This window comes from Empidonax traillii, unplaced genomic scaffold, assembly GCF_003031625.1.
Source record: "Empidonax traillii isolate 1590-97213 ecotype Southwest subspecies unplaced genomic scaffold, ASM303162v1 scaffold159:size1039807, whole genome shotgun sequence".
NCBI classification, from domain to species: Eukaryota; Metazoa; Chordata; class Aves; order Passeriformes; family Tyrannidae; genus Empidonax; species Empidonax traillii.
In genome coordinates this window covers 136,852-162,779 of record NW_020955352.1, presented here as the reverse complement: position 1 = coordinate 162,779, position 25,928 = coordinate 136,852, and the positions used below count along the sequence as shown (strand labels likewise).

Here is a 25,928-nt window from a genome sequence, read left to right as displayed (position 1 = left end):
TCAGTCATTCACCTGCTGACCCAAGGGAAAATAAGTGTCAGTTCAATTGTCACATCCAGGCTGCTGTAGTTCACACGGAGCCCTATTGCATATTAATGTGGAGAATGCAAAGCTTGGTGCCTTTACCAGAATTTTTCTGAAAATTTCTCTTGCTTCAGTGTTGCACTGCAAATAAATACTCTTTGTCAAAATGGTTTGGATTTTCTTTGTTGGAAGGCAGTGATCAGATGGGCTGGAGCCAGACTGTCTCAAAGTTGGATGAAAGCAGGTGCGATGAGCCTGGGCAGAGCAGTGATAAGGCCAGAGGCAGAATGGGTCAATAAATGAGTATTAAAAAGCCATGTAAAGGCTTTTTAATGTAAAAGCCATATAAAAAAAATGTTACAGAAACAGCTTGTTGCAAGTACTATCTGTAGTTTAAAATGTCTTTAAATGCCGCTTCATCTTTCTTGTCTGTTACTTTCAGGGCTTTTCCATAAAGCTCATACAAACCACACTCTGACATATGCCTGTACATCCCTCTTCTGTGAGATGGAAGAGCAAATGATATTATGGGAGCTCATGGCAACTGCTGTCTGATCAGAGACCTTCGCCCCGTGGGATGGGAGGTTGTGGACCTAGCCAGAGTGAGCTGGAGCCGGGGTAGCTTTGGCATGTATATTCGCATGGATCACGGCATGCTACTTACTGGAAGTGTTTGGAGTCCCTTTGCAATCCCACATGGCATCTAAGCTGAGGAATGCCTCAGTGCTTTCAGGGTTGTAGAGCAAGCAAGCTGTTGAACTGGTGATAGAGTTTAGAGGGTTGTTTGCTTTCGCTGCAGGGCAGTCTGCTACTGGAAGTTACTGGTACTGAAGTGGATTGGTAGTTTGACCGGAAAACAGTAGCAGTATTTTCTTCTGATGCCTGAAGAAAGGTGTCTCATGAACCTTATTCAGAGCTCTGCAGTGGTGGGCCTCAATCTTGCTTCTTACATGATGGAGTAAGGACAGAAATGTAGAGAAGTAGTTCTGTAGTACCACAGAGCTGGAGTAAAAAATGGCAGTGTCCAATTGAATGCAGACACCTTCATGTTCAGTACTACAAGACAAGTCCTAGGAGGTAGTAGTGTGATACAAGAAAATGCAAATACAGGGGAAGCAGGAACACTTTTAGTATGACAAAGAAATGAAGCAGATCAGAGGTGACTGGTGGACCTGTGCTAAGGAGCAACGATAAAATTCATGTGACTTTGGGCTACAAGTCATTGATCACCTTGTGAATCAGAGCATAGGTAAGTCACATTCACTTGATATGGTCCTCACAAACAGGAACTTCATGTAAGATTAACCTTTCTTCTTCCCTACTGACTGGAGATCCTGAGGTCCCACTGAATGTAAATACTGAGGACTTTCCTGTAAATCTGAATCTTGATGACTAACCAGATCCAGATGTTATCTTGTAAGCCTTCTAACAAACTGTTACTGCTGGACCTGTCAAATACACTTTGAAAGGTATATTCTAGATGGATGACCTCAGACAAGCTTGAGATCTTGTCAAGAAGTGAAAGTATTTGCAGAATGTGTTACGGTTCTTTTTTTTTGAGTAAGTGGGTTACAAATTTTGGCATCTTTGTTGTTGCACAGGATTTTTTTTAATGTGCAATCATTTATTTCAGGGAATAATTTACAAGGAATACGAGTTGCTACTCTATGTAAAAAAATTAATTGTGAAGGATTACAAGATTTGGATTAGCAGTTTATCTTGGAATTTCTTCCTGAAGCACAGCAGCTGAAGCAGTCGAATGGTAAGCATGATTTGTATAGAACAAAGGTATTCAGAAAGACAAGGTACTTGTGTAAAGTAAATAATGAGGTGAGGTCTAAAGCAGGTAATTGTAGATTGAATTCCATTATTGAAACATTTCGTTTTCTAATGTCACAGCGAGTAAGAGTTACTAGAAATTAGTTGAATTTGCATTTCAGGAAGAAAAATATCATTGCTGAAATCACATAAAACCCAGCACAATGTTCAACAAAATTACCTTTTAAAATAGGCTGAAGGTACAATTTAGGAAATCATCAGAATTAGATGGAAAAATATCAAGGTACTATATTGAGAATTAAATATCTGAGCTGCTACCAACTGCACTGCCTTTCATTAGAGAAAATCCATACTGATGCTCAGCCACTGGTGTCTATTTCTTATTTGGAAAAAAAAAGGCACCAAATGCCACCTGTGCTTTCTTATTTCAGATTTTTTTTAAAAAATGGGTCTGAAATATGGCTCTTTGTTAAGACTTTATAAGGACAAATTAACACACCTGTTCTACAGGATGATTTGTCCTCACTTTCTTGTGTGTTATCCTATAAAGAGGAGAAGTTCTTGGAAAAAAACAGATTTTCAGAAGCCATTTTCTAATCTGTTACATTTTTTCTTTTGTCTCTTGTGTGAAAAGTTACCAAACCAGAAGAAAAAAAAAATGTGAACTGGAATGAATTACTAGTCTGGAAGACCAGAAAAATTTTGCAATTAGAACAGATGTTAGACATTTATCAAGTGCTTGGGGTTAAAAAACAACAACATCAAGGTAACAAAAATTGTGTTTGACAGTTATTTAGTCTGTGTAAAACTACAGGTGGCTAAGGCACATTTGGTCTAATAAGGCAGTTGAGAAAATACCGTAACAGGAGATTCATAATGACATATTCAAGTAATTTAAATTTAAAAGAATTTCAACTTCTCCGATGTTCCTCGACCTAGATGAAGCGCATAAGGAAAATTCTGCATCAATCTAGAACTCAGAATCTGTTCAGGCAAAGTGTGCACACATATATTTGAAAAATGGGCTTTTTAATATGTTTGTCATTACAGTGCTTTCTTCTGGAATAGGCTGGTTTTGCCATGGTCCTAGTACTTAGACCTGATCTTGACAAGTTGGTGTGATCAAGTTGCTCTATTTAATGAATTCAGATTGTCAGCACATGCAATCTCATTTGTTAATCTCTAGTTGCTTTTATCTATGAGGTACTGGGAGTATAATCCAGTTTATCCACCTTCTCTGAGAGATAAAGTTTTGCAACAGATTCAGAAAGTAGTCATTAAATTCTGCCTTAACATGTTTGCACTCTAATGAATTTAATCCCTAAGCACAAATAAAGGACATAGACATACACATTTCTGAATCTGTTTTTTTTTTTTTTTTTTTTTTTTTTTTTTTTTTTTTTTTTTTTTTTTTTTTTTTTTTTTTTTAATAATTTTAGAATAAAGAAAAGTAGTAGGGTAGAATTATTTTAAGTTCAGAGTTTATCCTGTTTTTTCTAAGGTAAGACATAGTGCAGAGGCAGTAAAATGACCTCTGGAGTCACCAGCAGTGTCCTCATTCTTTGTTATGATTCAGAAAAAAAGTTGTGGGCCAGTCAAAATCCATCAAGGATAAAGTTTCTCAAGATTGATTACCTCCTTGTATGGGAATCTGCAGAATTACGCAAACAAGAAATGACTGAGATGTAGTTCATGTACAGAGTATGTGTTCATACTTGTAGTTGCTTAATTAGTTCACTTCTTCCAGGCTTTCTAGTAGAATTGACAGATTTGAGGAGAAGCAGGTAGCTTGGGCCTTCTATCCTTGCTTAAACTGCACTTGTGCATTTTTCGTGTTTGCCTGGGAACCTGTTGAATTTGCGGTGTTTCTGTGAAGACCTAAGAGCATGTCTTGGTGGAACTTTTTATGTAGTTAGGTTTTTAGGTAGGTTTCTTTTTTTTTTTTTCACTGTAGAACACACTGGCACATTTGTTTAACTTTATTGTTTTCCTTGTATTTCTTGGACAGCTTCACTAGGTCTGTATGTCCCAGCAGTAAGGTAAGTTGCTTTTGGAATACTGCAATTGTTGCATTACCTGTTAATACTCAGGTTACATTAGCTGTTAATATTGTTTTGCAATATATACAGGGCATAGTGTTGTACAAATAGAATAATAATAATAATATAGAATTATTTGGGTGCACAGTTAGGATGGAAATTCACTCTGCAGTACAAACTGACTCTTTGGTGAAAGTTTCCCTCCACACAAGAGGGACAGTTACAAAGAACAGCAATAATGGGAGTTTGTGTCCTGTTTGAGGCATTTCTCCCGAAAGCTCGTGGACCTGATTGTGCAAAGTCACTTCGTGTAATTGTTCCCTGGTTTTGTAAAACCTAAGCTGCTCTTGGCTGATTTAGTGTCAGGAGATAGCTAGTGACCTGTGTACATCTTAATTCTAAACTAAGGTTTGAATCTTTTGCAGGTAGGGGGGTGTCACAGGTGGGTTATCAAGTCATCAATGTGGGGTTAACTAAAATAGTTTTATTAATGATGACAATGATCAAAGGATAATTAATTGACAACTGAATAAAAATCTGATGATGATGATAGAATTGTTATTAAGCAATAATTGAATGCTAATTAAACTGATTTGACAGTGTTTTAAGTGATAGTATAAACAATAATTCAGACTCCAGTCAAACACTCTATTACTTGGTACACTTCTGATCTTAAGCTATAGCTGGATATATAAAAAACTAACACTAGTATACAATATACTTTTAGGCTTAATGTATAATTGTCACTGCCACATTATAGGTATCAGATGTTTGGTCAAGGGGTCTTTCAGCCTTTAGAATTAACCTTAATAGGCATCCCTGTTCAAGAGTGAAATCATTGCCAAGCAGCCCACTGCCATATGGGAGAGCTCAGTGGGCTCATGGGGCTACAGATATTTAGAGTATAAAGTGATTGACTTGCAGTCAACCCCCCTTTTGGTGTGCAGCTATAGCAGTTTCAGTTCCAGCTCAGACTGGTATTGTGGGCTCCTGATAAGACATGGCCTAAACTCCTTTGTTCCTGGGTAAGATACAGCTTAGGATGATTCTCTGGGTTTGCACTACAGGGGTGATTTCAGTCAGGCCTGCTTTTTGGTGATGCCCCAACCAAAATACCCGTCACTCAGTCAGTGAGTGTATCCATCACAGGCATCTTATATGGGGAAAAAAAAAAAAAAGGATTACCAGCGGTATCAGCCTTGTATAAAAGAACTGTGGCCTCTGCTGGTATCAGCCTCTAATGTCTGAGCACAGGGATGCTGGAACACTGCACTGGAAAAATGTTTTTCTCAAACTTGCCTTAGGCAGAGTAGCCCATGTTCTTTACATCCTGAGTCCCTCAGAGAAGATAGTGGTGTTTTCCCCACAGAAGGGTAAAGACAAGGGGTCTGTTAGCCACCTAATGAAGGGACGTCTTCCCAAAAAGAAATAGCTTATCCAACTGTGGTAAAAACTCTTGTGAAGCGTGTAATGTTTCAACTGCCCTGTCCTTATTTAGGTATTGGATGGTATGCTGACTCATAGCACAGGTGTAAGCACTAAGAGCTCTTGCAGCTCAAGCATAAAAGGTTAAGCAAAGGCTATAGGATTATTGACATTTTCCCAAACAATGTATTTAATAGCCTTGTCGCTGTGTGCCCTGACTAACTGCTATGAGCTGTGGCTCCCCTGTCCTTTGGCTTTGCTACCTGTGCCTGGTGCTGTTTTGGTAGGACTTCTCATTCCATCCTCAGCCACCAAAGGGTGTGACAAGCCAGGAGATGCCTGTTTGTAGTGGTGTGCTTCGGCTGCACGCCTTGAGCAGTCTCTTGGCATGATAGTGGAGGAGGAGTGAGGACTTATAGGCAGGGAAAAGGAGTAAACAAAATAGAATCATAGAATTGTTTAATTTGGAAAAAACTCTGAGTCCAACAGCAAACCCAGCACTGCCACATCCACTAGTAAACCATGTCCCCAAGTGTCAAATCTGCATGTCTTTTAAATACCTCCAGGGATAGTGACTCAACCACTTCCCTGGACAGCCTATTCCAATGCTGGGCAACCCTTCCAGTGAAAAAAAATTTCCTAATATCCAACATAAACCTCCCTTTGTGCAACTTGAGGCTGTTTACTCTTTTCCTGTAACCTGTTACTTGGAAGAAGAGAGCAACCCCCACCTTGCTTCAGTTTTCTTTCAGGTAGTTGCAGAGAGTGATGAGGTCCCCCTGGAGCCTCCTTTTCTCCAGATTAAACAATCCCTGTTTGAAAATGCATCAGGCTCGACTGGTCCACATGGAATAAGAAATTATTATCTTGAAAAAGCGTTACTTTAAAGATACTGGGCTCTATGTAAGTAGAAGGGGCTGTAGTTTGAAAAAATGCAGAATCAGAATGCAAAGTTAAATACTGCTTCCTCTTTGTAATTAAATGCTTATGTTAAATGGGAATCACAGAATGGGTAGGGCTGGAAGGGACCACAGTGGGTCATTTGTACAACCTCCCTACTCATGCAGGGCCATCCTAGAGCACACTGCACAGGATTGTGTCCAGACAGTTCTTGAATATCTTCAGTGAGGAGACTACATCCTTTCTGGACAACTTGTTCCAGTGCGTGGTCACCTTCACAGTAAGGAAGTTCTTCCTCATGTTCAGGTGGATCTTTCTGTACGTGAATTTCTTCCCGTTGCCTCTTGTCCTATTGCTGGGTACCACCAAGAGCCTGGATCCATCCTCCTGGGACCCTCCCTTCAGATACTGATGGGCATTGATGAGGTCTCCTCCCAGCCGCCTCCTCTCAAAGCGAAGCTGGTGCTGGAGGGAAAAGGCGTTATTGTAGTTTCAGAGGAAGGAACAACAATGCATTTCCCAGATCTCCTAATCCTGTATTTTTCTTAAAAGCCGCGGAAACCACCCCGAGCGGCCCCTCCGCCTCCCCCCGCCCGCCCATCGCGGGGCCCGGGGGGGCGGGGCCAGCGGCGGCACGTGACGGGGGCGGGCGCCATGGCGGGGGCGGCGGGCGCCAGCAGAGACCTGGCCGGGGCCGCGGGGCCGCAGGGCCGGCCGGCGGAGCAGCCCCCGAGAGCCGCCGCGATGTCGTCCGTCGCCTCCTACGAGAGCCTGGTGCACGCCGTGTCCGGGGCCGTGGTGAGCGAGCCGGGCAGGGAGAGGGCCGTGCCGGCCTGGCGGGGGGCGCGGGCCGTCCTCAGCCTTTGTTGGGCTGCGGCGGGACGGGGAGGCGGGCGCGGGGTTCGGGCAGCTCGGGGCCGGCGCTGGGCCCGAGCAGCTGGAACCTCCGCTGAGCCCGGCAGGAGCTGCAGGGGTGCCCCTCAGAAAGCCGGCGCGGCGCGTCGGGAGCCGGGCATCACTGCAGCCGTGAGGGCTGAAGCCTCCCAGAAGCTCAGGCGGAGGGGCAGCACCTCAGCTGTGCCGTCCGAGAGCTGCACCGGGCATCGTCGTCCTGCCACGGCCTCACAAACGCTTAGGAGTTGCGAAGGGTGAGGCAGTGCATAGATGTTAATCAAAATATAAGGCGAGTGCAGTGCAGCCCGAGGAGGTTTTGTGTCATTTACTGAATTACATTTTTTCCCCATGGCACTTGTAAATCGGGGGGGGTCATGGAGTCTCCCTCTCTGGAGGCATTCAAACCCCACCTGGATGCATAACCTGCTCTAGGTGACTCTGGCTTGGCAGGGGGGGTGGTCTAGATGATCTCCAGAGGTCCCTTCCAATCCTAGCTATTCTGTGATAAAGACTGATTCTAAAAGGGAAAAAAAAAACACACACAAAAATTACTAAAGGATGTTTTGCTTTTATTAAAAATAAACACAAGATTTTTGTCTGCTCTTTCAATTGTTTTAAGTCAGCTTGTTTAAGCATCAAAGGCAATGGGGATTTTGTTTCTGCTTTCAAAACATGGAACATTCTCAAATGATCTCATTCTCCTTTTGCTGGCTTCTACAGAAGTCAGTATTACTCTTTAGCCCTCGCTGTTAGCTTCTCACCCTTGAAAAGACATTGGTGTAATCAGGCTGTGCCTCTGAACAAAGTTTGTGGTGTGAACCAAAGTCGTAAATCCAGCCATAAACAGAGCTGTGTTGAGGTACTGAGTCAGAAGCACATGTCAGATCACAACATGATAAATTTTATCTTCTAATATACTGAAAGTTTGCATACCTAGTTGAACTTGAGACAAAGAAATAGTTTTGTGAGCAGTAAAAAAACCCCAAACTAGTGCTTGATTTCCCCTGAACTTTAATTGAATTATGTAACTATTCTTTAACTCTGCATGCAGCTAAAATGTAACCTTGTTGCAAAAGCTGTAGGGATGAGAATTTTATAGGAGCTTTATAGCAGTAGTCAGGCTGCTTTGTTTGACTCTCAGTGTTGTCTGAAACATAGTATTTAGCCTTTTTATATGTTTTAAATTTTTTGTTATTACTATTATTTGGAAAGCCAAATTTCAGGCATTGGTCCTGTACAGCTCTTCTTGGCAGCAGTCACCTCAGGCCGTTTGTTCTGGCCACCTCTCAGCTACTGCACAGTTGTTTGTCTGGTGCTGTGATTGATCATTGAACTGATCTGACAGAAGAAGTAGCCCAGCGGAAAAAGTTGTTTTTCAGCCAGATTAGTTTCTTTGTCTGCACCGTCGTGTAGGTGTCTGAAAAGTTATGCTGCCAGACTGGAGGAGGCAGGGGCGCAAATACAGTTGACCAAGAGCCTGGGATTGCATAAACCAGTCTGTACCTGTCCTAGTGATTATTCAGTGGTAAAATGACTTGACTTGACAAACTACCGAGATTCAAGGCTGACAGGGAGGTGGTGGGAAGGCTGACAGCAAAGCCTCATCCTTCCAACACTGCAGGGTCATACATGTCAGCATCTGTTCCTGCAATCGGTACTATGACTTTCTTTCCCTGCTGGTCTCAAGTGTGATTCAGCAAGGAATCTTGAGCCCATCTTGAGGCCTTTTGTTGCTGGGGAAAGGACTGGTCCTGTTGATCCCTCTCCTTTTCCTTCCTTCTAGCTGTGAAACCCTGTCTTCTTCATGTGATGCTTCTGGCAGCCTTCTTGTCATTTAGTTGCCTTGTTCCATTTGTAAACCCAGGAGAAATCTAATTTGGCTTTTCTGAGTTTGTTTCCCTCAATTTAGCAAAAGGAGGGGAGAGGTCTTTTATTTGCAGTGGTCTGTTAGGTCGGCTTAGTTATCTCATGACATTCTCTTGAACTACAGCTTCATACAAGTTTTAAGCCAGTTTGACAGTCAAACACTGGAACAGGTTTCCTAGAGATGTGGTTGATGCACCAAGCCTGTCAGTGTTTAAGAGGTATTTGGAAAGTACCTAAATGGTGTGCTTTAGCTTTTGGTCAGCCCTGAAGTGGTCAGGCAGCTGGACTAGATGATCAGTGTAGATCTCTTCCCACTGGTATAGTCTCTTCTGCGCCTTGCATCCACCTGTTTGTCCTCTGTGACACTAGCCCAGCTATTTCCCCATTTCCATTTTCTAATTTTGAGTGCAAGTGTGTGTGTGTGTCACTGCTGTATGGTGGATTGTGTTGAGAGTAAGATTCAAGATGGATCTCACTTTGGGAGGATGGAAGCAGGATAAATTGAGCAGGGGAAGGCTGGAAGTTGTAGTGACTGTGCAGTCTTGTTCTGTGTGTAGGTGTGTGTAACTGCGTTTTGAGGTTGGCTTCAATATTGCAGTAATGCAGCCATCATTAGGAGGTGTATTTTGGCTCTTCCTGGCACTTATTCGTGTTGGCACTAACCTAACTGAAATGTATTTTTTACAAATTTTTAGTCAGGTGGCTTCATTAACCCTACTTGCTGTCCAGCTGGGTACATGGTAGGTGTCGAGAATGTGCAGATACAGGACAAGTACCTGGCAGAACCAACTGTTTTGGCAAGAGCCCAAACTGAATGGGTTAAAATAACCAGATAACTGTGGCCAAGTGTTTCCCTTCATCACCTGCCTGCTGTTATGAAAACTGGAGAAACCTAAATCTGGTTAAGACTTCAACCAAGAGTTGCCCTAGTGAGGAAACGCCACCTGAGAAGTAATCCTCTGTTGCTGGTTGTAGAGATAAATCCAAGCAGCCTGCTCAGGAGCTGGAGTGTTTCCAGAGGCAAAGCTCACTTACACGTGTAGCGTAACACAGCTCTAGAAGAACTCAAGTCACACTGTGCACTGTGCTTTAAACACAACATCTGTGTGACTTGCTGTATCCCAGAGCTTCCCACCATTCAAACAGTTCGCATGGCTGCTAATGGAAAAGTGCCACAGCTTTAGCAGTCACTTGATGCATGGAAAACAGGTTTACATCAAGCCAGGACCTTTTTTTTTTTCTTGGATCTGTTTTCCAAAAGCTGTGCAGTATTATTGCTTGAGTATTAAAAAATGAAGAAGGTGAGTGATGGCAGGGAGAGAAAGGGAACAGCGGCTTATATGGGAGATAGGGGTATTTGCAAATACAGTATTTAACCTTTTGTAAAGGACAGTATCTGAAAGCTTCTCCATTTAGAGGCTTTAATGATTGGATCACACAGGAAGTGAAGAGGGCATTGGATTCACAAGACATGAATCTGGTGACATCTAGGTCATGATTTATTAAATTCATCATATGCAATTCATGCCACTGAGGGTGTCTTGGCAGCTGATCTTTATTGCCCAAACTGGAATTTAGTGCAAAGCCAGATTAAGTCCTGAAAAACATGTACTATCAGTTTTTTAATGAACAGAAATTTCAGTTTGGTCATTGTTTTCTTATGTCAAAACAAGGTTATTGTAACACAGTGCTGTTCGTATCGGTGTTTCTTTGTGTGGTTTTTTTTTTTTTAAACTAAAATTTGGGTATTGAGACCAATGGGAGGTAGAGAAAGTGCAGTGTATATGTCTCCTGATGCTCACTTGATCAGCTCTTGGACTTCAAAAACTTTCTCCTTGGGCAAAAAGCTTTTAATGGTTTTAGTTATAGCTTGATCTAATCCAAGAGAAAAAAACCCCTGATTTGTAAGTATGGGACCAAAATCCATTTCATGTAGACGTTGTTCTATATGGAGTTTATCCCCTTTCTAAACTTGCTCAGCAGACTGGTTTCTGGGTGAGAAGTGAAGGGCTACAAAGAGTTTAGCAGGCACTGTACAAGCAACTGATACACCATATAGCCAGTTTATTTTGTTTTTCAGGGCAGTATGACTGCAATGACTGTATTTTTTCCTTTGGATACAGCTAGGCTTAGACTTCAGGGTAAGTGTCAAACTCGAGTTTCTTTGTACAATGACGTTTCTGTTCATCTTGACTTGGGCACTTGTAAGGGTGGTTATAGGGGGATGTTTTATGTGAACAGGAATCTTACCTGTCTAACACTAACACAGTATTTCCAGCTGAAGGTAATTCTTCTTTTGAAAGTGTTGGGCAACCTTTTAATTAGCTGAAAAGGCTGTGTGATCTGTGGCCAGACATGGGTTTTAAATGGTTATCTAAGACGAAAGAAAAAAACAAAGATGTGAGATTGCACAGGGTTATATTTGTGTGTTGTTGCTTTTGGCTGCTGAGAATACTTGAAAATTCAGGAGCACTATCATGAAAAACTAGTCTAGAATTATTACTGAGAATGGTTTAAAGGAAAAAGTCAGGATTAGAACTGGGATTAGGAATATCCGATATTTACAAAAATGCATCCGAGTATAAACTTTGTTGTTCTAACTCTCTGTCTTCTAGTCAAAAGTCACAGAATCACCAAGCATTTTAGTACTGTAACTAAAGCTCTATAAAGAACTCAAGGGAGATCATCAGCCTGGTTGTCAGAAGTATGTGGCTGAGAAATGAGCACCTTATTGCTGTTGGACAGCTCTCAATGCAGGAAGAGATGGTGCTTTGCTAAGACTTGGCTGCTGCCAAATACCTGTTTGCAGGATTGCAAATACCTGCTCTGCGCTCTGGTGCTAGTCTGGTGTCCAAGGAACAATTTTGAGAGCAGTTAGGCAGGCCTGATTCTAGTCCCCTATCTAAGGGGGAGCCTACCTTCAGTTCATGTCACAACTATCAGGAACTGGTAACTACAGATACCCTGGGGCACAGCAGAACCTGCTGGTTTGGGGAAAAGTTAAAAAAGGAAGCAGCCTTACCTAGCAAATGAAAACAAGGAGATGTTTTATGGAATTGCTGCAGAAATAGGGAGCATCTATCCTGTATGAGGAAGAATAAACAAGTGCTTCTGGTGTATATTCAGAATAGCGAGGATAAGGACTCGAAAAATAGTGCTAAAAATTGGAATAATCTAAGAGTCTGATTCTTCTGTTTTCCAGTTGATGAGAAGCGGAAATCTAAGACAACACCGGCAGTCCTTTTGGAAATAATCAAAGAAGAAGGCCTGTGAGTAGATACTAATTTTCTGCTTATCTTCGTGTAGACAAGCTCTAAAACTAATTTGAATTTGCTTTTAAAGTGGAATAGTTAACTCGTATCTATGTGGACGGATTTTTGTTCTGAATTGAAATGTCTCCATGTAAGTGTGATATGACTTGCATAATCTTATGTGTTCATCTTTAGCTAATTAGGATTAACTTTCTTGAGCACCTTATGCAATTGATCTGTTCAGTGATGTAACTGTGCCTTCATTAGAGAGGTAGCTGTGCCTCCTCAGAAATGCAAATGTACCTTCACCTACCTGATCAACCAGCTCTGTCTGCCTGGATTCTTGGGTGTGTCAATTTCTCATAGTCAAGATGAAACTCCTGGGCAGCTGAGCCACTTTCAGAAGGAGAATTGAGGCATGTTTCCCAGTTGGAAGGTTTTTTCCTGCCTCAAAGTGTGTAGACATAAACAACACATGACTCTACGCCAGTGGGATTCAAGATCTATCTAAAAGCAGTTAACTTTTGGCTGTGCTTCACTTTTGTATTTGCCACAGTCTGAGCTGAGCTGGCTGGGAAAAACAGTTGTATGCCTGTCCTTGTTCGAAGTATTTTCCTAAGTGAATCCCTGGAACTCCCAAGTAGACCAGAGCTTCTAGGACATTCAGGTTGACAAAAGTTTAACTTGGCCCATAACGTTCTGCCACCTTTGAACTTGGGCAGTTGGCAGTTGTACACGTGAGGAGTTCTCTGCCAGTTCAGATCTCTCTTGTTCACATTCCTGTGTTGCTTTTGTCATGTGAGGGTGGCAAGTAAACTTCAATTTAAAAAAAGAAAGGTAAAAGGAAAGGAGTTAAAAAGAAAAATTAAGAAGTTAACTGGTGTGGAGAGACTGCAAAAGTGGTCATCCTACTTTTCCTGTGAAACTGAAAAATCAGTAACTCTGGCAAGAGAGGAACACTGCTTCTTCCAAAGGTATTGGGAAGGCCTGGCTGAGCAATGGTACTAATTTTAGAAATGTGTTTGAAGTAACAAAAAACCACCAAACAACAGCAAAACTGAAATGTGATGCGAGATCATAAATGTACTGTTCACATGAGCTTTAGAGTCTTGTCTCATAATATACTTTTGTGAGACTGCTTTTCTCATCTGGCTAAAGCGAATAGGTTTACCTAATGGACTTTCTGCAGAAGTTTATCAAACAGCTTTGCTTTCTTACTTGCACTTCCATCTTTTTCTAGGTAATTCGAAAGGTGTTTGTTAGTGTACACTGAGGTTTTTCTCAGAGTCACAGTTTGGAACACAAACTTAGTGTTTTTTGTGTGCGGAAGTATTTGTGTGTGAATTACAGATGCTACCACTGACAACTTAAGTCATTTAAAGAAACTCATGGGTTTTGTTTTAGTTTCATGTTTTGTACTGCAAGATGTTTCACTTGAAAATCATCAGAAATTGTTCTTAATAAATCAAGAAAAACCAAACTAACACTCTCAATTAGAGGACATGGTCCCCACAGCATGTTTCTCTTTTCCAGCACAGAAGAGATAGGTAATATAAAAATTGTTTTAATTTGACTTATGAATAACTGTATAGTCATTTAATTTGTAATTGTAACTGTATGTTTAGCTAAGGCTGTAACGTCAGAAGCAGTCTTAATAATGTGGTGTATTCCCAGTTACATGGGAGGGAAAAGCATTTGATGGATTTGAGACAAAAAACTAGCATTTACATTCTAAAAGCAGTCAGATTTTTTTGTGTGTGTGTGTTTACCGGCCTTGCATCTTTTACAACCTCCTTGGAGATCCTTATATTCTATGTATTCCCAATATTTTAACGAATACTAAAGAGCCTCCATAATCACTGATGTGGAGGAGATTTATTATGCTTTTAATATGATACCAGTTCTCTCCCTGTTCTGTGCAACTCCAGTGAAGGTGTATATCATTATCTCTTTTTGGATGTCTTGTAGAACATGCTGGGAATGTAGGGCAGCTCTTGAGGTATCCCTGTTTTACAGGCTCATCAGGCCTGTCAGAGAAGGGAGCTTTGTTAGTCAGCTGTTATGAAATCAAGACAGATTTAGATGATATTCGGTTTTTCATCTGTGATTAATATAGTTGAAGTTAACTAGTAATGTCTTCTTCTCACTGACCTGACTAATTTGCTCCAGAATTTACTGCCAGGCATTTGTTAGAAATTCCTCCAGCCTGCATATCTCGGGCCCCAGGTCGTATCCTTTGCAAAACTCTTCTTGGTGAAGTATATTAATTTCAATAACTAGTCTTCCATTTTGAAATTTTATGTGAGAATCTGGACTGCTTTTTTTCTTTATTCTGGAATTTAGTATGATTTGTCAGCATTGATAATAAAGACACATCTGTTTGGTACTTTATGTAGTGTACAGTGTTGTGTCTCTGGGATCTTCCAAAAACATGAAAAATCAACCAGATCCTTACTATGTCTTTTTGCTTTCCATTAGGTTGGCACCATATCGAGGATGGTTCCCTGTTATCTCCAGCCTTTGCTGCTCCAATTTTGTTTATTTTTATACATTTAATAGTCTTAAAGCCCTCTGGGTCAAAGGTCAGCATTCAACCACTGGAAAAGACTTGGTTCTTGGAGTTGTTGCAGGTAATACTTAAAAATCTCTGTTTTGTCAAGAATGTTTTTTTTTTTGTATATTCTATCTAATGTTTTTCTTTATGAAATAATCTTCTGGAGGTCACACTGAGTGGTCAGACCTCCCGCTGTATGCAGACTTGCTTCTTTCTGATTGCTCCTTTATGTCCTTCCCACCTTGTAAGAAGATGCATAAACCGTTCCTGTTGTGAATTCTGGCACAAAGCACAATGCTGTTGTGGTCTGGTGTAGGATTTGTGTCTGCTGTGGTGTTTGCCACGTATCCAAGCACTAGCACTTAGATGTTGAAGATAAGTGGCAGGGAGAGGTAATAGTTGCTTTTTTTTTTATTTAGAGAAAAAGAGATAAGCAGTTCTGAAGTATTTTCAGTTAGGTAAGGAATTTTATTGTAAGCATTTAGGTGTCAGTTTTTAGATTTGTTTTTGGGTTGTCACCTGAAAGTGACAGGGAGTCCCTAGATACATGCGGGCCCAGTGGGACCTGTGTTCTTTTTTCATTCCATCCTCCTGTGTGGATGGTACAGTGGCTTCTTTGAAGGGATGATAACATCAATGATTTTTGTAGCAAATCCAGTGTGAAAAATTACCACTGTGTGCCTGTGTTTGCCAGTAATATTCTTCAGGAACAATTGCTCACACGACCACACAGAAACAAGCTGATTTAAAAAAAAATAAAAACCAAACCTGCAAAAAATGTCTTGGATTTTTGATTTGGGTTTTTTGTGGTTGTTTGGTGGTGTTTTTTTTGTGGTTTTTTTTTTTTTTTTTTTTTTTTTTTTTTTTTTTTTTTTTTTTTTTTTTTTTTTTTTTTTTTTTTTTTTTTTTTTTTTTTTTTTTTTTTTTTTTTTTTTTTTTTTTTTTTTTTTTTTTTTTTTTTTTTTTTTTTTTTTTTTTTTTTTTTTTTTTTTGGCTTCTTTTGAGATCTGACTGTACTCCTTATGAAGGATACAGAAATATTCTTACATTTATATTTCACTTTTCTGAACTCTCTTAAAGGAAAAGAACAAACAGGCACAATGTAGGTATTAAATTTTCATTTTTTTCGGATTTACTGTTCTTGATAGAGATGTAGTGTGTCCATCTCAATACAATGGAATAATTCGATCTTTCACTCAGATTCCTACCAAAGCAACCAGTGTAGAAGTAATTGCTAATTTCTGAGATGCAGAAATATTAATAAGAAAGATGAGAAGCTTGTTTTTTCATAGTTACTTCAAAGTAACTGACTCTACCAGCTGACTACAAAAGTAACGTCACTTAATCCTCCTCCCTGTGAGTTTAGATCTGTATTTTGCAATACATAATTGTTGCAGCCATATGTGTGCTTGTATCTTTCTCTTCCCCCATCCTAATTTCTATTACTCAACTTTCAAGATTTACCATTGGGTTTTTGTGTGCAATCTCTTGCCACTTCTAAGTCTTATTTGCAAAATCCTGTGTATTCCATCTTAAGTGTACTTAGTGAGTCTAGAAGCTAGACACTCTCATTCTTTTGTCAGTGTTTGATCTGGTTTTATTTCGCTTTATAAAAGAGAGATACCTAACCTTGATGCTCAGCATTTCTTTCTGAAAGTAGGCAGGCAGCAAGCCCTTGTGAAGTGGGACGTGAAAAAGCAGAGTATCTTGTGCTCCAGTGTAGTGTAAGATGCAGGAAAGTAACAAGCTCACTTAAGATTCCTTCAACGTGTTGATATTTGGTGTGTTTTGTTGTTTGGGGCAGATTTCTTTAAATTTTACTATTTGTTTTAGTTTTTAGTTTTGGGGAGGAGTAGCAGAAATATCTTCCTGCTGCTGACAACTAATTCGTGGTGGGGCTTCAGGGGGATACCTGAAGTAGCTCATTAAAATTGTCATTTACTTTTTCTATATGCTCTGTTAATTTTTTTCTTCTTCCTTTCAGAAATTTCAGTAGCATGGGAACTGGGGGGAAAAGGGCAGAAGAAAATTATAAATTTTCTTATTTTCTGGTTCTTGCTGATTTTTCTTTTTGCTGTGTTTTGCACTAGGTGTTGTGAATGTACTGTTGACCACTCCTCTTTGGGTAGTGAACACACGTCTGAAGCTGCAGGGAGCAAAATTCAGAAATGAAGACATTGTACCAACCAATTATAGAGGCATAATAGGTAAGCACTTGTTGCTGTCTTCAACCAAAGAAAAGTTAATGAAATTAAATATATCAAGGACTTCGAAGACTTTTGTTCATATACCTGATTTCACTCTGTAATATCTGTGCTTCCATCAATTTGCAGTCATTGAATTTTACAGGAAACTGGACTTTGTTATTTCTGATGGTAATTAAAAGTTTGCAGTATGCACCCCTGTGACTAAAATGCCTTTTACAAAGGCAGGTATGTTATCATCCAGGTACTCGAGCAGTAGTGAGCCTAGTGAGGTGGTAGATGGGAATCTGAGTTTGGGCAGACAGTCTGCAAATTAAACTTCACTCACCTTAATCTCTTAATCATCCACATGTTCAGGCTGCCTTCCTTTTAAAACTAACCAAACAAATAAATATTGTTGTAATTTTGAAGAAGGCTTAGAAGACCTTAATGTTGATGCCATGCTTGTACTAAAAGGAGCAGGATGTCTCTGCAGATGATAAGCTTTGTTTATGTTGGTGGTGATGTGAGCAAGAACCTCCTTTGTCAATAGCTTTCTGTTGACTTCCAAATTAAAATGGAAGATAAAAATAGTTGCATAAAAGTCTGCAGTGAATTTTTATACACTTCGAGTATTAGGCTTTAAGTATAACTCCTCTTACCTTTTATGGTAACTGTTTTGTACTCAAAATTTTAATGTTTTTTTCCCCCCCACGTTTTGTCTCAGATGCCTTTCATCAGATAATACGAGATGAAGGAGTCTTAGCTTTGTGGAATGGTACTTTCCCCTCCTTGCTTCTGGTCTTCAATCCTGCCATACAGTTCATGTTTTATGAAGGCTTTAAACGAAAGCTTTTGAAAAAGCAGCTGCAGGTGAGTATGTTTTGAGGCCAGATGGTGATCATGCTCTGCTATAGGATGGGTTCTTTGATATGCACTGCTTGAACAAATTCAGAAATGCAGGTTTGATATTAGTTCTTATATTTTGGAGGGATTTTTTGAGTTAGTGTGTATCTAAAAAGGATCTGGCATCATGAAATGAGATGTCAGTCTTTCATGTCCCTAGGAAAGATGTTCCTGTGATGAATTCCTCTACCTGTAAAAATAAAATTGCACCTCTTGTCCACATTCGTTTACATTTGTTCACAAGTCTTGATTTAAATTAGAGATTTCAATTCTAATATATCTTTTATAAGTGTTTACATACAGACTGTTTCAAAGTCTGCTTTTAACCCTTTTTCCAGTAAGTCAAATATATTAAGCCTTCAAAGTATCACAGATTTTTTTCTGGGCCCTGTCATTTTAATAACATTTTTTTCTTGAAGCCCTCAATTTTTCAGTGTAATTTTCCAAGGATGGGCACTAGAATTGAACCATATTGCAACCATACCTTCCTGATTCTCTAAAATAGAGGCATAATCACTTTTCTGTCCCTGATTTATAGTCCCCTTCTGTTTCCTTATTCTGTTGTTTCTCACGATATCAGATGTAGAATCTCAGCTGAAGTCATGTTCTTTTTATGTTCTGGCAAACTGAAGAGCATTTCGTTTCATTTTCAGAAAATGTCATAATATATGTTTAAGCTATGACTCTTTGCTGTTAATTTATGATTTTAGGCTGCATTTGTCTGATTTAAAATGTTAGGTCATATCAGTACATTACAAAGCCATCTTTTTTTTCCTCAAGACATAGTGAGATTATTTTTACACGAGATTTTGCATCATCAATGAGGCTTCAGATTTTTACTGTCTTTAGTTAGTACTGCAGCTGTAGCACTCCATTTGTACCTGATGGATCTACCCAGTTACATTATGGGCAGTACATTTTTTGTGTGATGAGCTGAGATTCCCTCTGCACTGCTGTTTGCCTCTTGGCTAATGACATATTTATTTTTATATTTATTTCTTGTGTTTCTTTTAAATTACTTAGTTCCACCTTAAATTAGGACATTTCTTTATCCATGATCAGTGGAGAGGGAAAATACTTTCTTTTTTACCTAGCGATGGTAATTTTTATTTTGGACAATATTTTTCCTCCTGCTTGGTCTTTCCCTGAGTGTCTTAAATATATGAGATTGATCCTTTTAAGATGTGCATGTGTAAGCATGTTTGTGATTGCAAGCAATATATTTTGGAAATTTTAAGCACATTTTGATATAGGCATCTACTTATTTTCCTTTATTAATTCACACTGTTAGACTGAGATGCACTGTGTAATCAGTATATGTTATAACAAAATATTTGGTGCATCCTGGAACAGTGTGGGCTTTGGCAGTGAGGATGGGCTTCCAGCAGGTGTTCTTAACTAATAGGGGATGAGATTTTTATCCTATGTCATCAAGGCAACTAAAATTCTGCCCGAGAGCATAGTGATTATGCCTTGGGATTACAGGGTGATGTTCAAGGAGTCTTTCATTGTCACCTTTTCACAAGCACCATGTGACTTGTTAGTTTTACTTGCAAAACCTGAAATGCTTATTGATTGATGGTATGTTTAAATGAGACTTCCTTATCTTTTGTCTACTCTTGGTGATTTAAATTGGTCTAGTTGTATGGCCTTGTATCAACTGTGTTTTAGTAACCTAGTTATAGTGAGAAATGCAAGAGCAGGTAGAAGTAACAAAATAAACTCGAGTTGTGGGAAAGTAATTTGGCTGAACTATAACTAACTCTTTAAATTGAGAAGATCCAGAGACTTCCTGAAATCTTCCTGTCAAAGATCCGTAGATAATCTGGTAGCAGGTACCGCTTCAGAATCCCCAAACATATATGGGTAACTGGTTGTTTTGGTACAATCTGGAAGTAAATATGTTCTTTATCTATTGAACAGCTCACATCTTTGGATGCTTTTGTCATTGGTGCAATAGCCAAAGCAGTTGCCACGACCCTCACTTATCCTCTGCAGACAGTACAGTCAATTCTGAGGGTAAGTAATAATTTCCTTTCAGGGTAACTCTGCCTCTGACTTGTTTTGTATCATGCAAGCCTTATTCATATGGCTAGTTTTTATTTGAATTAATGGTCCCATCATTTTGGGAGGTATTTTTGCACGGTGCAGGCCTGATCTTATCAGTATCCAGAATGTGATTCATCAGGGGAAGCTGAGCTCCCTCATAAATGTCTTTAACCACTTGCCTGGCTGTGTAGGCTAATTGTAGTGGTAATGGTAACACTTGCACTTACTCTTACTTTCGGTTCGTATCTCTGCTGGATAATGCTGCTGCTTTCAGGATGTACCAATATTGTTGAAATATTGACACAAGACAAAACTTGTTTGGGGGAGGGGGGGGGGAGGAAGGAGGAGACCTGGCCATGCATAAGCATATTGTACTTTATTTCTGTGCTTTTAAATCTGTTTTTATAACAGTTAAATATTAATAAACATTTCCACATGAAATGTGATGCTATTTTCCTAAGTAAGGAGAAGCCTTAACTTGAATGTATGGTAAAGCCATTATGTTCTAAAAGTTGTATAAACTTTGAGAATTAGTTGAATTATTGAAAATTATCCTTCCATGCTAAGGGTATCACTTTTCAGACTTCTCTAATATGGGAATTTTCTTGTTAATTGTACGTCTGGAAGAAGTAATTTTCAAGCAATTTTCAAGCAATTTTTAAATTATTTGAGTTATTCTTCTCTCTAATTAGAATGGAATAAATGTATTTTGATTTTTCATAACCTTTAAAAAAGTGCTTTGGATGCTATATTTCAAAGCAACAGGACTTGAATATGTTTACTGTGTAATTTTGTCAGGAGCCATCTTTCCTGAAATTTTCATAATTTTTGATCAGCTGAGCTAGTGCTTTCATTCAATGTCTTATACTGTTTTAACAGCCTTCTCAGGAGCTAAAGTAATAAGACGGCTTCTATTACTGGAGTGACAGACACAGAAAAATATTTAAGCAAATATAGCTCTGTTTGGATAAGGTGCAACATCAGTCTGTTTTTAATTTGTGATGTGTTTTCTGCTGGTGTGAAGGAGAACTGGAAGGAAAGTTGGAGTGCTCTGTTTTAGCCTGAACATTGCACAGCAGTGCAGGTTTCATGGGGCTACATCCCTGTAAGAACTTCAGCCCTTGTTCCTTTCCATGGTTGCTATAGAAGTGGCTACAGTCTTGTGGCTTCATGTTTCATCTGTCTCCTTTTAGCTTTTTGAATAAAATTCGTCTGTCTCATGCTGACAGTGTCATTCTTTAAAAAAGAATGACAGCTCTGGTAAGCTGTGCTGCCAGCTCGGTGTACTGCCCAGCTGCAGCTTCCTGCTGACCTCAGCTGCAGTGAGCCAGGACACTGCTGGCTTCCCGAGCAGTGACGAGTTGCCTTTCTGCGGGAGCACAGCTCGCCATCTGTGTCCTGGTGGGAGCGGGGATTTTTTTCACACTGGCCCACTGTGAAATGAAGTGGCCTGTATGATACTTCTCCATGCAGGGCCGTCCTCTTCCTGTGATGATGGGGAACACAAGCACCCTCTCTCTAGTTCTGCAATCACTAGGCGTCACTTCAGTCCCTTTGCTCTGTGAAAGAATAGCGAGGAGCCCTGAACATTTCTGCTGAAAACAGAAGAAATATGCATCTGTTGTACCTGTGCTGTCCAGTTCAGACTTGCTCTGCTTCATGATGCATTTTCTAATCTAAAGCTAGCATTATTCTGTTTAAAGTTTTTGATACTCACACTAAATGATGCTAAAGAAAAAGACTATGAATAAAGGTTTTAGTATTTTCAGAAATAGCATTCTGCATGAAGTATGCTTTATATGGTTGTAGGCAGTTTTTTGAAACAATTTTAGCAGATTTGCACATGAGCTAATACAAGCTGAATGTAATTCATATAAACTTACAAATCGTAACTAAGTTCTGTCATCAAAGTAGAAGTATAGGACTCTTTCTTTTTTTTTCTTTTTAGCCTTTAACCTTTAGAAACCTACTTTTGTTTGGAAGTTATTAGGGTTCTTTGTAATGAAGGTTCTGCACCTTTGCTTTCAACTCTTTGGCACAGCACTCTTCTTGATAAAATGAACAGTTATCCTGTGTAATTGACAGTAGTGGCAGCTTCCAGCTGTGCTATTTGGTATGTCTATCTTCTTTTTAGGATGACACGTGACATACATGATACTGGTTTTACTCATTATGCAGTGAAACTGTTCTTTAGCCTATGTGTCAGTAAAGCTCAGATAAATTAAAATTGCCTCTGGAGATACAGCAACGCCTAATGTTCTTAGTGATCCCAATTGAAGAAATTCTCTTTAAAGTCTCTTTTCTCTGTCCTGGAGAATGCTAGTCCCTTTAGGAAATCTTCTGCAGTAAACACTGAACTGTTAACATCCTAGTGAGAAATTAATGTGGTTTTTTTTCTCTCTTGATGAATCTTTGCAGTACAAAAATTGTCCAGTGGTGGAGAAAAGAGAACAAAGCACCTAATCCTGGTGTAGTTTGGAAGCCTATGAGTAATTGGGACAGTGACCGACACTGTAACTTGGAACGTAGTTAGCAGTTTTTTGGGGGTGTGTCTGAGTCTTTGACAGTAATTCTTAACATTGATTAATCAATATCAAATTAGTTAGTTGCTGGTGAGAAGATTGTGGATTTTGAGCACATATTTTTCCTAATAAAGGGTTCCACTAGCATTCTTTTGTTGCTGTTTCCATCTGAGTTGTTAAGACACACAGTATCATCCTGGCATTTTCCATAATTTTCTGAACTGCCTAAATCAGCTTGCATACTTTACCTACTGTCAATGGTAATTTCTTATACCTGAGATGCAGCAGTTGTTTCAGCAAGTTCTGGGAAGAATTCATGCACACGCAGTTGCTCAAGTTCACCTTTCTTAGCACAGATGCTTTATATAGGCTTCAAAATCTATTAGGCTGTGCTGTTATAAATACAGATGTGCCACTCTTGTATATTAATAATTCATAGTTACAGCTTGCTGACAGTACTATCGACCTGGATCAGATAAGAGTATCAATGAACGCTAGAAAAGAAGTTGCTGAAATTGCTGGTTTAACTCTGAGACACAAAACTACAGGAGCAGCTATTGTGCGTGCTAAAAACCAGTTTGGGGATAGGCAAGTGCAGGGAGTAAAAGAGAAATATTGTTTAGGCCAGGTAGGTGTATTAAACAATTTTGGATTCTTCTACAGCAGTTCACACATAAGTGCTTTGCTTCAAGACCATTGCTGGGCAGATAAGTTTTGTGTTCCGCTGTGCAGTCTCAACGTAGTAATGGTTTGCAGATGTGTGAGTGTTTGAACCTTTGTCAAGTGAAAGCTGAGCAAGCCAGAAAGAACTTGCTTTGAATGTCATATCCCTACTAAGACCCTGCAAATTATGCTTTTGAAATCTTGAAAACTCTTTCTTCCACAGCAACCAAAAGAGAGGAAATGCGGCCATGTGTAACACTTTGTTAGAATCCGTCTTAAACCCAAAACAAAGTATTGTAGCCTACAGAGTTTCAATGCTTGCTTTGTGAGCTTTGGCCTCATTTCCCTGCTGATGGCCATATAACATGGAAAATGTTTAAGGGGGTTTAAGATAGGCTCTCAATATTTCATGTATGTGTGGCATTCTCTGCCAGGCACTGTGGGGAAATAGTACAAGAAACTGCTCTTCCTTTTTTTCAGTTTGGACGCCACAGGTTGAACCCAGAGAACCGGACACTGGGCAGTCTTAGAAATGTTCTTTACCTTCTTCAACAGAGAGTGAGGTGAGCTTTCTAATTTTTTTTTCTCCTACCATGACATAGAAGACTTGAACATTACTAATACAGTGAAAATGTTACTGGATCTGAATTTTGTTTCTTTTTGCCTCCCTTTTTCTTTTTGCCTCCCTTTTTCTTTTTGCCTCCCTTTTCTTTTTGCCATTTCAGTCAACCTGGTTTTTATAATATATTGCAGAATAAGTCCACAAACCCAAATTCTCCTAATTTGTAAGTAAGCGGCATCAAGGATACATATGGATACCAGTTCATTCCACCTCTCATCTTGAAAAGCAGGTTTCTTGCACAAAAGACCTTAAGTTTCTGCAGAATTTTCTCTTTAAAGTATTATTAAAGGTAGCTGGCACTGGAGATCAAGAATGTGTTTAAGATTCCTAGAGGTGTCTTTAACTTGTGATATTAATTCTTTGCTGTAGTGTACTGATTTACTTATAGAAAGCTATTCACACTTGTTTTCTTGTTTGATTTTTTTTCTCCTCCTTAGGCGTTTTGGATTAGTGGGACTCTACAAAGGCCTTGAAGCAAAGCTCCTGCAGACAGTCCTTACTGCTGCTCTTATGTTTCTGGTATATGAGAAACTGACTGCTGCAACCTTCACAGTCATGGGATTAAAGCACTCACGCAAGCACTGATAAAGGAGCCTATGCCAAAGATTATGGGGTCTAGAAAACACATTCCGTTTCTGAGACCAGGCTGGGTAACAAAGGGTCCTCACTTCCTCTACTTCTTTTTTTAGCCAGCTGTCTCCAGTATTTGGAGGAATCTGGAATATGCTCTATAGGACCTGTTGCCACAAATTCAGGGATAGCCCATTCCCTATTGTTTTGTGGACTCACTGCTTTAAGAAACAAACCAGAGACCATATTTAAGCATTTGACATGAAATATTAACTATTATATGATTTGGTTGACATTCTTGGCAAGAATTACTCTCTCTCACTATGCTTTCTTGTTTTCTCTCAAATCGTCCTTAATTATTCTTGTATCTTTACCTTCTGTCAGCAGCTGGTGGGGCTGGTTTTGTTTCATCTTCCTTGGGTGACTCAGACACAGCACCCAAAAAATTGTGTTATTTTCCTTGACCTGTGTTTATGTCACTTCATATTTGGTTCATTAAAATAATTCATAACGAGTAAGATTTTTGGCATAGTTTTCTTTTACCTTCAAGTATGGTTGTGGCATTGTTTTGCCCTGAGTACCTGGTGGTGAGATCTCTGAACTGCTAGAATGTGTGTTACAAGCAAGTGGGCATTCTGTCTTCTTGAATCTACCTATTTTGAATCTTGAAAATTTTGAATGCAGATACTGGCTACATAGAAGGAACACAACCTCTTGCTTCTTCAAGCTGCCTCAAGAAAACGGACTTGCTACACAGAAATATGTGAACTTTTGTAACCCCATTCCTTGTGAGAATATGTGAATTCATTTGTTCTCATGCAGACAGGGGGCACTGCCCTATGCTTCAGAACTGCTCTGCCATCTCAAAAATGTGCTTTAATTATTTTTCCACTGATCTTCCCAGACCATAAAGCATTAAGGTCATAACTGTTGTCCCAGTTAATGTATATGTGTATGTTCTTTTTGCATAGTTTTGGTCAGTAGTCTTTGCCCATAAAATCCACATTAAATCCTGCTGTCCATCATTAAATTTTCAGTAGGATTGTTCTGAAGAATAGTTTTGTATTTAAAGTATATGGCAGTTTAGCACCAAGAACGTATGGCAAAAGACTTAAAAGCTGCAAGAAATACATTACTGAATAGGAAAATGGCACCTTTTTTGGAGTGTTAATTTTAAGTATGAAATTGGAAAGCAATTCTGCAGATGTTGTCTTTTGTATAAGAATAAAGGCCAATTTCTTCTTTCAAGGATATTCAGAGTATCTGTACAAGAAAAATCCAGTTCAACGCTGGATGATTTTCAGTCCAGGTAGGATTTACATATGACAAGTGAGAATGAAAAAGTGCAATGAGCTGTAATTATAGTTTTGTTAAAGGATGAAAACTAAGGAAAGACTGGAGACCTCACCCCTGGACAAGAATGAATGACAATTCTGAAACTTTCTGTGAAAATGCTCTGACTGAAGCAAGGTGCCCCATGGAAAGGTAGTCTGCTGTTTTTTTGGTGTTTTTTTAGTAAGAAATTTGGACTTGGTAGTATGGCTCTTGAAAAGCTACCTCACCTGAATGGTGTTAGAATCACTGTAGGGTAGCATAGTGGTTCTCATGCCACTCTGGCTGAAGTCTCTGGGGCTGCTGGGAGCTGTAGTTCAGCAGCTCAGGTTTCTGCCATCTGTAGCGT

The 25,928-nt window shown here is 39.6% G+C and overlaps 1 protein-coding gene and 1 long non-coding RNA gene across 3 annotated transcripts; both read left to right on the top strand.

Annotated features, from left to right (window-relative positions):
• The first annotated feature begins 1,741 nt into the window (after positions 1-1,741).
• LOC114058079 lies at positions 1,742-4,342 on the top strand. Its single transcript, XR_003571367.1, has 3 exons — positions 1,742-1,786; positions 2,438-2,569; positions 3,812-4,342. It is a non-coding gene; the product is annotated as an uncharacterized LOC114058079 (long non-coding RNA).
• A 2,465-nt stretch (positions 4,343-6,807) lies between these two features.
• SLC25A17 (solute carrier family 25 member 17) lies at positions 6,808-24,761 on the top strand. Of its 2 annotated transcripts, none has more exons than XM_027885034.1 (9): positions 6,808-6,965; positions 11,008-11,068; positions 12,130-12,196; positions 14,657-14,808; positions 16,823-16,939; positions 17,643-17,788; positions 19,745-19,840; positions 23,536-23,618; positions 24,115-24,761. In XM_027885034.1, the coding sequence occupies exons 1-9, from the start codon at positions 6,822-6,824 to the stop codon at positions 24,260-24,262; spliced, it is 1,014 nt and encodes a 337-aa protein (XP_027740835.1). In that variant the 5' UTR covers positions 6,808-6,821; the 3' UTR covers positions 24,263-24,761. The 2 variants fall into 2 exon arrangements, with proteins under 2 accessions (XP_027740835.1, XP_027740836.1); XM_027885035.1 differs by lacking the exon at positions 6,808-6,965 and adding an exon at positions 9,532-9,759.
• Positions 24,762-25,928: the final 1,167 nt, after the last annotated feature.